The sequence below is a fragment of the Hipposideros armiger genome, unplaced genomic scaffold (assembly GCF_001890085.2).
Source record: "Hipposideros armiger isolate ML-2016 unplaced genomic scaffold, ASM189008v1 scaffold_605, whole genome shotgun sequence".
Taxonomy (NCBI): Eukaryota; Metazoa; Chordata; class Mammalia; order Chiroptera; family Hipposideridae; genus Hipposideros; species Hipposideros armiger.
Window position 1 is genome coordinate 78,760 of NW_017731955.1, and position 11,356 is coordinate 90,115.

At 56.8% G+C, this 11,356-nt stretch overlaps 1 protein-coding gene across 1 annotated transcript; it reads right to left on the reverse strand.

Annotated features, from left to right (window-relative positions):
• Positions 1-4,088: 4,088 nt before the first annotated feature.
• On the reverse strand, positions 4,089-10,314 carry PDZK1IP1 (PDZK1 interacting protein 1). The gene is made up of 4 exons (XM_019624739.1): positions 10,082-10,314; positions 7,071-7,179; positions 5,142-5,237; positions 4,089-4,487 (listed from the first exon to the last, which is right to left on the reverse strand). The coding sequence occupies exons 1-4, from the start codon at positions 10,146-10,148 to the stop codon at positions 4,415-4,417; spliced, it is 345 nt and encodes a 114-aa protein (XP_019480284.1). The 5' UTR covers positions 10,149-10,314; the 3' UTR covers positions 4,089-4,414.
• Positions 10,315-11,356: the final 1,042 nt, after the last annotated feature.

Genomic DNA, 11,356 nt, shown 5'->3' on the forward strand with positions numbered 1-11,356 from the left:
GGTGTGTCATCAGGACCAGGATGACTAAGCTCCCAAGAGCCTGGCCCCACCAGCTGTGCATGGAACCTGATATATTCAAGGCCTTAGCCTCTGGGACCACAAGGACGGGGTACTGGAGGCCTAGCTACCCTTAAAGCCCACAGGAAGACCGTGCAAGGAGCTGGCACAACCTGTGGGGGTCTGTAGTGACATGCCATGGGAAGGCCTCTGGTCCCAGTACTTAAGGAGGAAAAGCCCCACTTGAAGCTCAAGTTCAAAGTCTCTGATGAATCTACCCTTCCTGCTGGGTGTGCAGCCACCAGCTGGCAGCCAATGTTATAGGCAGAGGGAGAGCAGCACCCTCCCTCTCCCCCACCGCCCAAAAAAACTGAAGGTCAGACAGAGCACTGATGTTCAGGAGGGCTTGTCACTGATCCCAGGACCCTCGACCAGAGGGAGAGTATGAGTGCATGTGTGTAGGTGTGCCGACATGTCTGTCTGCCTGTGTGGGGCTGACAGGTGAAGACAGACTTACAGCTGGACAGGGGACTGAAGTTAAGACCCTTCCTTTAGGTCTCTTCACCACCCTTAGGGCATCCCTCCCCCTGAGTCTATCCCTGTTCTGGGGGCTGGTGACACAGAGAGGGAAGTGACCCCATGCCTGCCCTTGAGGAATTTCCAGGCCGGAGCTGCAGCTGGACATAGACAACAAGGTGAGATGAATGCAGAAATGACTAGAGTAGCCCAGAGGAACCACGTAATCCGGAGGAGCTTTCCGGAGGAAATGACCAGCTCAGCCTACAGGGCATTCTGGCAAGACTCAGGTGCGATTATAACATACGTTATCTCTTTCCTACCAGCAGCCCTGCAGGGAAGACATGACAACCAATTTTACTGACAAGCGAATAGAGTGTCTGAATGGTCCCACAAATAGTGAGGAACACAGCTAGAATTTGAACCAGAGTTTGCACAATTCTCAAGATCAAACTCTTGGCTACTGTGTGTACTTCCAGGAACTGAAAACGGGGAGGAAAGCTGAGCTGGGGGGGTCCAGGCCCCAGGCCAGAGCTGGAAGGGAGGCAGTTGCCTCCTGCCCTCGTCCCAGAGCAAATCTGATGGCTCCAGTCATCCGACTCACGTGTGAGGCTGGTCCACAGGGATAGGGCAAAGTGCGTGTGACTTGGGTCACACCCCCATCCCAATGACACTCTGCACCCTCCACCCTACCTCTACCCTGGGCTGGAGGAGACTCTGCCCAGCAGTAGTCCCAATCTGATGGCTCCTTGGAGCACAATAAGTAAGCAATATTTCTGCTCATAATACTGTGAGAATGAGTGAAGTAATCATGAAAATCATCTTGATCACCTGGCACTCTGTCCTTCAACAAGTGACACTCAAGGTAGAACTCCACAGCCTTTTTAAAAAATCAACTCCAGTCTGGAAGTTCCTCTTCAAGTCTAACTGAAGTAAGCTGTGCTGCAATCTACCTTCAACTCTGTAGTTCCTGGGTGGAGCCTTCAGTGCCTGAGTTTGGGTGTAACCTACAATGTAATCCTGTGAAATTCACACATTTTAGATAGGAGAGGAAAAAGAAAGGAACAAGAATGTCCTATAGCAGTAAGAGAACCTCCTGGTCCTAGAGCCAACGCCTGGGCAATCTAAGCGTTCTGCTCAGTGAGCAGATGGAGGGATGAAGACTTTCCTGGCCAAGGGCGGCGTCAGGGTAGTTCAGACAGGTGCGGAGAGCAGGTGAAGGGCCAACGGGGAAAGCCAGGTGGAAATAGAGAAAGGATGCAAGATGAAAGAGGGGACGGTGAAAACTCAGCTCACGTCGAGAGAGAAGAGGGAGATGGAACAGAGGCAAGGAGATGGAGATAAAAACAGAGGCCAAGAGACGCACTTGGAGACAGAGTGACAGAGATCGGAAATACATAAAGGCTGGGAGAGCCCGAAAGCAGAGCGGGACAGAGTGGGGAGGTCCTAAGCGAGGACAAAGGGTGGGGAGGAAGCCGGAAGGCGTGAAGGAGCACCGGCCATTTGGGGGTTTCTGCGGGCCCAGCTCACCTCTCCGCGGGCGGGGGCCCTCCCCGTCGTCTGTCACTCTAGGAGCTCAGAATCGCCCCTCCCCCAACCCCATCCCCGGCTTGGGGTGGAGAGCTCACCTCCCGCCCCGCCCCAGCCCAGAGGCTCCCGCTCCCCAGGCACCCCGAGCGCCGCCCCCTCGGGACTGGCTGTGCAGCCCCGATAGATGGTGGGGGGCCCAGCTGGTGCGTTATCAGCCTCCTCCAGAGCGAACCTGAGCCACTCAGCGGCTGCCAGTCTGAGATTAGGCCCCGGGTGGGTCATTAAGCGCCGCCCTGGCCCTGACCCAGCCTCCTTTCCCTCCCGCATCTGACCAGACCGGCAGGTGGGAGCTGGCGATAAGGATTGTGGGCTTGGGCCGTCCTGGGGCCCGCAGCTTCGTGCCCTCTGCCCCCAGTCAGGGCAGGAATATGGGGTGGGGGGAGGAAGGGCAGTGCCAGCCCAGCACCTGCGAGGACCCCAGCGTTCCCACCATTTTGGTCCTGCCAGCACGGGGAGGGGGCTAAGGAGGCCCCAGAAACCGGGGTAGGACAGCAGCTGCTGCGGGCCCCTGCTGGTAAAACCTCACAGGCGAAGACTGGCTTCACCCCGTGCAGGACGACAGAGGAATGGTAGCTCTGCCTTCAAGCAGGCGGGCTGATGAGGGGCCAGACTTGAACCTACCCCCACTCCTCAGGGACAGGTGGGGGCAGCCGTGGGAAGGAACGTAGCTTCACGCAAGGAGAGTTAGATCCAGGCAGCCAAAAGGCCCAGACCAAGAGGCTGGAGAGGAAGACGGGGGTATTTGTACCTCAGCAGAGGCCCTCTAGGAACCTCCATCTCTCCTTCAATAAGTGAGAGGCTGGGCTGGCCGGTCCCCTGGCTCTGCCCTCTAATCAAGGAAGACTTTCTAGAGAAAGAGGAACCTTGACTCGGCCAAGAAAAAGAAATTTGCAGAGTTTCAGCTAGCAAAGGTGGGTGAGGAGGCATCAGCCCATGTAAGTAAAAGCCTAGAGTGGGCATCACAAGAGCTTCAGCCGCGATTCACTGAGCTGAAGCTCAGAGAGGGGAGGACACTTGCCCCGTGTTACACAGCAGGGGAAGGGTAGGCCTGAGGCAAAGAGCCTGCCATGCTTCTACTCGGGGCTCTTTCCACTGAGGCAGGCTGCGGACTAGACCCCAGGGAGGAGAGAAGGGGTAATTCGGATTGCAGAGGGGTCTCCCTCAGGGGTATTTGTGTAAAGCCTTAGAACAGCAAAGGAATGGCTGTAATGGTGAAGTGACAGGGCTGGGACAGGTTGGGACAGGTTGCAGAGGAAGATGTTGGGGACAAGGTGGACTGCCTCCTACCCTTTAGCCCCACTCCTCTGCACCTGGGAGTGCTCCTGGGTGAGCCTGTCTTGGGTTGTCACCCACACAGAGACAGGGGCTGTTCCTGGAAGAACAACAGTCACGGCGGGGACAGGCCTCCAGGGTCTGCCAGCCCTGAGTCACGTCTCTTCTCTCATCTCCTTCCTGCTTCCTTCCCACGGGGACCCCGTTCCCTGACTCCAGCCCCGCACAGGACTGGGGGTCACTGGCATCAGTGAGGACGATTCTACTGAAGCTCTGTGGTGAGGCTGGCCAAACCCTCCACAGGGGGAAGCTGAGCTCAGAGAGGATGGTGACTCTCCCAAAGTCACACAGCAAGCCAAATCTGGGTTCCTCAGTCCTAGCCCAAGACCCTTTCCTGGCGCTTTCTAGGCTCAAAAGCCCAGAGAGGCCACGGGGAGGGGGATAGAGCTAGATGGATGAGAAGGGAATAAACCCACCGCAATGCCAGGCAGTAACTTGGAGGCAAGGATGGAGGAGATTGGTGCTGCCTCGAATAAGGGTGGAGTGGGTGTGAGTTCCCTGGCCCATGGGGACTCCCAGAGATGGCTTCCTGGACAATCCTCCAAAGCCACCATGCCAGCAGCTTTGGAAGGTGGTTGTCATGATTCAGAAAGCAAGATGGGGCTGGATGGAGGCCTGAGGGGCTGTTTCTGAGCCCCGGGAGCCTCAGCATCAGCAGTACAAAAAGTCTTTATTTCACAGAAATAAGGGCCATTTCCACAGTTCGGGGAGGAAATGTGAGGCAGGATGTGAGGTGCTGCTCTGACTGTCTCCTTCAGCATGGCCTTCTGAATTGAATTGGGTGGGAGAACGCAGGACCACAGCCGAACCCCAGCCTGGACACAGTCTGAGTTCTGACCTTGGCTGGGACAATTCAAGGGAGGGGAGGGTGGCGTGGGGTTGGAGGAGTCGGCCCTCTACTGAAGATTCTTGCACAGAGAAGGAGTGGCATTGATCACAGGTGCCCTGGATCAACACTGGAGGCCACAGGCAAGGGGGGTTACATGGGGGTGCTCCGGACCCTGCCCTCCTCCTCGGGAACATTCTCATAGGCATTCTCATGCTCATTGGACCTGAAAGAGGATGACAGGGGTCATGGCACCTTTTATCCCATCCCTGCTCCCTGCCCCATCCTGCACTTGTGAGGACAGTATCTTTCAGAATAAACATTTGAATCCCAGAAGCGGGGGTTCCCCTGACCACATCTGATCATGTGCACCTGAGACTGGAGGCCTCTCAGCACCACCTCTCTGAACCCCACCTCCCTTCTCCACTGAGCTCCCTTCCCTTACTGATCCCTCTCCCCCCACTGAGCTCCTCCACACATCCCATCAGAGTCCCCTTCCCTCCTTAAGTCCTTTTCCCCCACAACACCCCTCCCTATGAGTCCCAATCCACCCACCAAGCCCCTCCCCCAACCATGTCCCCATCCCCTTCCTGGGCCCTCTCCCCAAACTGAGGTTTCATGTCCTCATGGAGCCTGCAGTCCTCACAAACTGCAGGCTTTCACCCACTAGCCGTTCCCTCAATAAACCCTCATCACCCACCCATCATCCACTATCACCCACTAGCCGTTCCCTCAATAAAACCTCTCTTTTCACTGAGCCCTTCCCCACATGAATCCCCGTCCTTCTCCACCCTCTCCCCCCTCAGAAGCACCTGGTCCTGAGGTCCCGTGGGCCCCTGAAGCACAGGGCAGTCAGTCCTGTACCGACCAGCCCCCTCACCTGAAGCTGGCAGCCATCGAGGAGTAGTTTCCTTCCGTTCCTACCGGGATCCCATCTGCCTTGTCTCCAATGGCCATGACCATGTTCATAGGCTCCCTGTGGACAGGTCTCATCAGTAGGGCTCTCTGGGTTCCCTCCTCCCCATCGTCCAGTCAGGCCCTGTTCTGGGCTCTGATTCTCACAAGTCAGAAGCCCCTCTCCCCTGAAGGGCCCCTGTCTGCGCCTCATTCTGGCCCCTCCCCATGGGCCTCACAGGTTTCTCCCTGCTCCAAGGTGGGGGCCTCAAGTCCCCTTGGAGGCCTTACACTGGGGTCCCCCCAGACTCCCACTGCTGTTCTCCTGCTGGCCTCAGCTCAGTCCCCAGAGCGGACCCAGCAGGATCAGTGTCTGCCCCAGGTTTCCACAGGGCTCTCCCCACCCGCAAATTAGGACCAGCTGTGCTCAACAGCCACTGAAGACAGAGCTGGGGTCATTTCCAACAAAAAGCTCCTGACCTCTTATTTATGTTGAAACCCACTGAGCATGGCCTCTGCCGCCACCTCCCCGGAAAATACTCTCACAAGGGTCACAGAGACCCTCACCACTACTCATCTTTCCTTGAACATCCCACAGGATTCTTAGACTTAATAGGTACCCAGTTAAATTCAGCACTTGTCCCAGATCTGCCTCTTGCGTTCTGTGTCTCAGGGAGTGGTCAGGTCAGAAGCCTGGACATTTCTCTGTCCGTCCTCCCTTCTGCCCTCGGCTGTCCCCCTCCCTCAGGGGGGTCCGCCCCCTAGACAGCTGAGACCTGTCTCCTCTCTCCATCCCCTCTGTTGCCTCCGCTGTCCAGACTCTCTCCTGACCTCATGCTCAGCCTCCGCATTGCTGTCCTCACCTGCAGACTGTCCCCTGACCCATGGGGCAGCCAGAGTGATCCTGCTCAGGTGCACCTCATCCCGGCTTACAAAGTTCCACTGGGTTCCTACTGCACTAAGGAGAAAGCCCGCAGTTTGGGGCATTGGTGCACAAGGGTCTGCTTGGTCTAGGACCTGCCTTCCTCGTTATCTTATCTGGGACGTCTCCATCCCTCTCTCCACCCATGAGGTTCTTGTGTCCCCTCAGTGGGCCATGCAGGGCTGCTGCTTGCACCCAGGTACCAGGCCACTGGCAGCCTTGCTCCAGGGTCAGCAAGTGCAGAGCAGGCCAGATTTTAGCCCACCTGCCTCTACCTCCGTTCCCTGCCCCTAATTCAGGAGCCCAGGTGTACTCTTCCCTGACCGCAGTGTCTGTCCTTCCAGCACCACCCTATCCTGAGACTGGCTCCTCATTTTTCAGGCCTCAGGAAAAAGGTTAATGGGAGGCTTTCTCTGACCGCACCCCACCTCACCCACCATCCTCCCTCGCACCCGAGCCCCCACCTGACCCCGACCAGATCGGGCCTGCACTGTGTTTTGTGCTCTGCTTTAGCATAAGTGCTTGCGCTTGTGATGTTGGCTTCCATGTCTGCCTTCCTTTTTGGCATGGGAGCCAGTGTGTGAGTGCAAAGGTTGTGTCTGTCCCACTGCCCCTCTGTACCCTTACATGTGGCCACAGCAGCTGACCCTGAGGAAGGATGGGGACCTTCCTTTTCACAGCCCCCATCACAGGCTGGGCAGCTGTCCCAACTATGCAGCTAGAAACACTGAGGTCCCAAGAAGAGAAGACATTTCTCCAACCTCACAGTGAGTGAGCACCAGAGCTGTGGGGCCATGAGAGGCAGGCCTGAGAGCCAACGAGCCAGCACTCTATTCCCCAAGGCATCAGGCCTCAGTGTCCCTTCCGTACAGTGAGAAGACTGCACTCAGGGTTTCTTAGGTCCTTCTCACTGCTGCTGGAGCAGTAACAGTGGTTCTGCGGCTGCCCTGCCTGTGCTGGCCCAAGCCCCCGGAGCCCCCAGGCAGCACTCACGGCTCTTCTTGGCACCAGAAGTGGTTGACAGCAAAGGCAATTGCCACGAGGACCAGGAACACAGCCATGGCGATAAGGCCTTGCATCCAGGGCTGCAGGTTCCCCAGGCCTGGAAAGACGGGAGCGAGGGAGTGCTACCTTAGGCTGGGCCAGAGTGGGGGCAGCAAGTATAGAACAAAGGAGAGACAGCCTCATACCCCAAGGGCTGGGGCCTGTGTTGGAGGCCACCAGCCAGCTGCCAGAGCCAGAGGAGACATTCTGGGGTGGCAGGGGTGGGAAGGACGACCCATCTGAACCCCACTGAGCCTAAGAAAGGGATGATGGTTTGGAGGAATGAAGACAGGCATTCAAAGAAGGAGTGAGGAGCAGAGGAAAGAATGTTCTCTCTGAGGTTCAGACAGCCTGAGCCCCCACCCCCACCCCATCATGGGTCACATGCAGGGACCCACAGGGAGTGCCTGTGCCTCAGGGACCAAAGGGCAGCCCCCGGGACAGCTGGCCTAGGTCCTGCCAACAGGATGTGGCTCCCCTGCTCTCTGGCTCCCAGCAAGCTGGGGCAGCCCAGAGCTGATCTGACGAGGTTGGCATCTGGAAGAGCCTGTTCTGTAACAAGAGGTTTCTCTGGTGCCGGGTAGGGTAGGATGTGGGAGCGTGACAGGCCAGGCTGCTCAGCTAGGGGTGCCAGGGTACCCAGAGAGAAGGGTGGGATGGGACGCCTTTGAAAGGCAACACGGAGGGGCTCTCCTCTGGGTCTTGGGGGCCAGAAAGGAAATTCCAAAACCTGGGCCCTTTCAGCTCCTCCAGCTGGGGTGCCCAGGGGACTAGGCCAGAAACCAGGTAGAGGCCCATCCATGTACTGTCTCTGCCTTTTGACCCTTAACCCTTGATGCCACCTCTAACCCTCAGTTTTCCAGAAGTCTCTGCCCTCAGCCACAGGCAGTCCCAAAGAGTTCTTCTTTCTCTGGGTATCACTGTTCTACATGAGCCTGAGAGAGCCCTACAGGAGACACCCACGCAGCAGCAGGTACAGGTCTCAGGAGGGGCCAGAGGCCAACAGGAGGCTTCAGAGAAGTCCTGCCTCCAGGTGAATACACCTGCATTCCTAGTGCCATCTGTATTTTGAGGGGCCCAGGCTGGGCATCAAAAACCTCATTCTGGGCCGGCCGAGTGGCGCACTGGTTAAGAACTGGCTTGGGATGCCAGAGGGCCCCGGTTCGGATCCCACATATGAGGGCCAGTGACACTGCCCTCTACAGCTAAGATGGTGAACAACAGCTCAACCTGGAGCTGGGCTGCCGTGGGTCGCCGGCGATGGCATAGGCTGCAGTCCCCTGCTGCAGTGGGCTGCCATAAGCTACCGTGTATAGCCGGCAGCCAGCGTGAGCGGCCAGCAGCCACTGTGATCAGCCGTCCAGAAGCCAGCGACTGATCTGCCTCACCCGGGGAGGAGCGCAATGATGGTGCCAACTTGGGCCAGTGAAGCAACATCCTCCACAACTAGACTGAAGAACAAAACGACAGCAACTTGTCTGTTCCCCTTCCCCCAATTCCCCAGCACTGTTCCCCTCCCACAATTCCCCAATAAAATATTTTTTTTTAAAACCTCATTCTGCCTCACTCCCACTCAAAAGTCCTTCAGCCTACCCTGAAGCTCTCTCCTGCAATAGTGAAGGCCCTGCCTTTTCTCTGAGCTCTCTCTGAGCCTAGCAGATATTGGGAAGGAGAGAGGGGTCTCAAAACTCTCTGGCCTATGGCCAGGTCACATCTTTGTTCTCTCCTTGAGTAACAGAAGATACATAGTGTGGTGACCCTGAGTTCCATACTTGCCAAAAAGCAATGTTTTGGACTCACTGTTTCCTCAAGAAACAATAGTTCTGACCCATTGTTTCCTCAAGTCAGTAATTGCTCAAGGATCACGAGTTAGGGCTCAAGCCCTGGGAGACCCCTCCCTGCTTTCTCCAAACTCTGCAGCCAACTCCCTCCAAACACACCAGGGACCACAGTCCCTGCTCCTTCTTCCATGTGGGTCTGGGGAGAGCACACAATGCAAGGGGCAGAGTGTGGGGTAGAAGAGAGTTGATCTGAGCCCTGTCCTTTAGTGCTCTGCTGTGTGACCCACACAAGTTACTCAACCCCTCTGATCTTCAATTTCCAAGAAGGCTTCCAAGACTGGAAGACAGAGTTGAAGCAGATGTGCATGAGCGCTCAGGACACCTGCAACGGAGGGGATGCTCTGGAAGCATCTTTGCCAGCCCCCCCCTGAACCCAAATCCCACCTGCAGAGTCCCCAGACTTTTGCTGCAGAGTCCCCAGACTTTTGCTGCAGATGTGGCCTCACAATGCAGGGCAGAAACCAGATTTTGGGGTGTGGTGTCAAGCCCTTCCACACCCTTGACATGGCAGCCGCCCTGAGAGGTGGGCAGAGCGGGTTTATTGTCCTCATTTTATGGATCAGAAAACTGAGTCTCAAAGAGAGGCAGTGATTTGCTCAAGGTCACACAGCAAGGCAGAGGCAGAACTGAACAAAGAGCTCAGGTACGTGGTAAGGGCCACACGGGGGCATTGTCCCCTACCAAAACCCAGGAAACTGAAACAAGGACTTAGGCCAAAGCCATAGGTAAACCAGTGACAGCTCTGCCCCTCCCCTGGCACAAGTGGTTCAGGTCCCACTCCCACCCTCCTTGTAGCCCCTGACCCCTGTCCTCAGGACCCAGCTTTCTCTAGGGAAATTCCTGTTCCTAGAGCTCGGGTCTCAACTCCTCTCCCCAATCCTAGATACAACATTTCCCCTGCTGCCCCATTTCTCACTCGTGGAAAACAAGTCACAGACAGAAGCCTGGCTCTGAGGTCTCTGCCTTTGGTGGTTCCTCCCAAGTCCCTGCTCCCCGCTCCAAGCTATAGGTATCAAGGGTGGTGAGGGAGGCCAGGAGACGGCCCCCCACCCACACCTGGGTTGCCAGAGCCCAGCCCTCCCTCCTCACCTCAGCCTTGCAGGCCTATTTCTATGCTACCTTGTTGACAGCTGGCAGGTGGCACTGCCATGAGCAGGCCCAGGATGACCAGCCTGAGAAGTGGCATGGCTGGAGGCAGCTCCCGGACCTTCCCTCTTGGCGCTGTTATAGGCTCCTGAAGCAGCTGTGAGGTCTGTCAGTGTGTGCTGACGTCAGCCCGAGCTCAGTCTGGCGGTGGAGGAAAGGAGCTCGTAAGGAAGAAGGCAAGGGAGGAAGGAGGAGGGAAGGTGGAGAGAAACTGCCCTCCCTCCCATGGTAATGAGCTGCCAGGCCTGGCCTTCCTGGCCGGTGCCCAGCCCACTCGAGTTGGTATTTGAGGTCACCTTTCAGAGACTGGCTAAGGAAGTGAGTCCTTTGGACCAGGTGGGTGTGGGGAGTGTTGGGGCTTTGCCTCTAAGCCCCAGGCCTCCCCAAAGATTTTGCCTCAGCTTCCCCTTCCTGGAAGTGGGGCTGGGTTCTTGGAAATGGAGTAACAGTGACCTATTTTTGCTTCTGCCTCGAATAAGCCCAGCAGGCAGGGCCTCTTGGAAGGCTGACAGTGAGATTAAGAAATTTGCTGGCTGGCTTGGGGGAGAGCGGGGAAAACCCCAGAGGCTAGGGATAGGTCAAAGCCACCCTCTCCCACAAATCCTAGCCTATTTCCTCTTCTCTCTTCACCTGCCCCGCCTCAGCCAAGTGTCAGTCGTGGGACACAGTCCTGGGACCCAGCCCTGGCTTCTGTTCCTCTACCCCCAGCCCAGCTCAGTAGCTCTCTAAATCCACCCTCTCCCATAGGGGTCACAACAGAGGGACTGAGGTTCCCAGTCCCCAGCCTTCCCTACCCACCCCAGCTGAGCTGGTTTCGTTCCTGGAGCAAGATCTGGGCTTGGTCAGAAGTCTCTACACATACTTCTGATCTATCTCCAGTCATCACAGGAAGAGAAGTGGGAGGGACACAGCCTCGCTGCGGAGGGCAAAAGAAGACACCCTCAGGTAGCAAGGCTCTATGCGGGACCCTGAACCCCTGGGCCCACAACCCCCAAGATCACATGGACTCCATTGGGCCCTCCAGCTCAGGAACTGAGAATGACCCAAGTACCTGTCGAGGCCTGGGACAAAGGGTCATGCTGGTTCTCCTTGCCCCACCCCGCCTCAGCAGTACAGGAAGCCAGAGATGCTGAGAGTCCAGCTCCATTGACACCAAGATAGAAGGAAACAGAAGACCAAGGCAAAGTCAGGGATGGAGAGTTCCCAGAAGCTAGGGTGTGAGCTGGAAGCCCCTCCACAGCCTCCCTG

Excerpts from the sequence above, each read along its gene's own strand:
- PDZK1IP1 (XM_019624739.1), bottom strand. The coding sequence starts at position 10,148 with ATGCCACTTCTCAGGCTGGTCATCCTGGGCCTGCTCATGGCAGTGCCA. Across the intron at positions 7,180-10,081 it reads ACCTGCCAGCTGTCAACAAG|GCCTGGGGAACCTGCAGCCC; the intron begins GTAGCATAGAAA and ends CCGTCTTTCCAG. Across the intron at positions 5,238-7,070 it reads TTCTGGTGCCAAGAAGAGCC|GGAGCCTATGAACATGGTCA; the intron begins GTGAGTGCTGCC and ends ACCTGTCCACAG.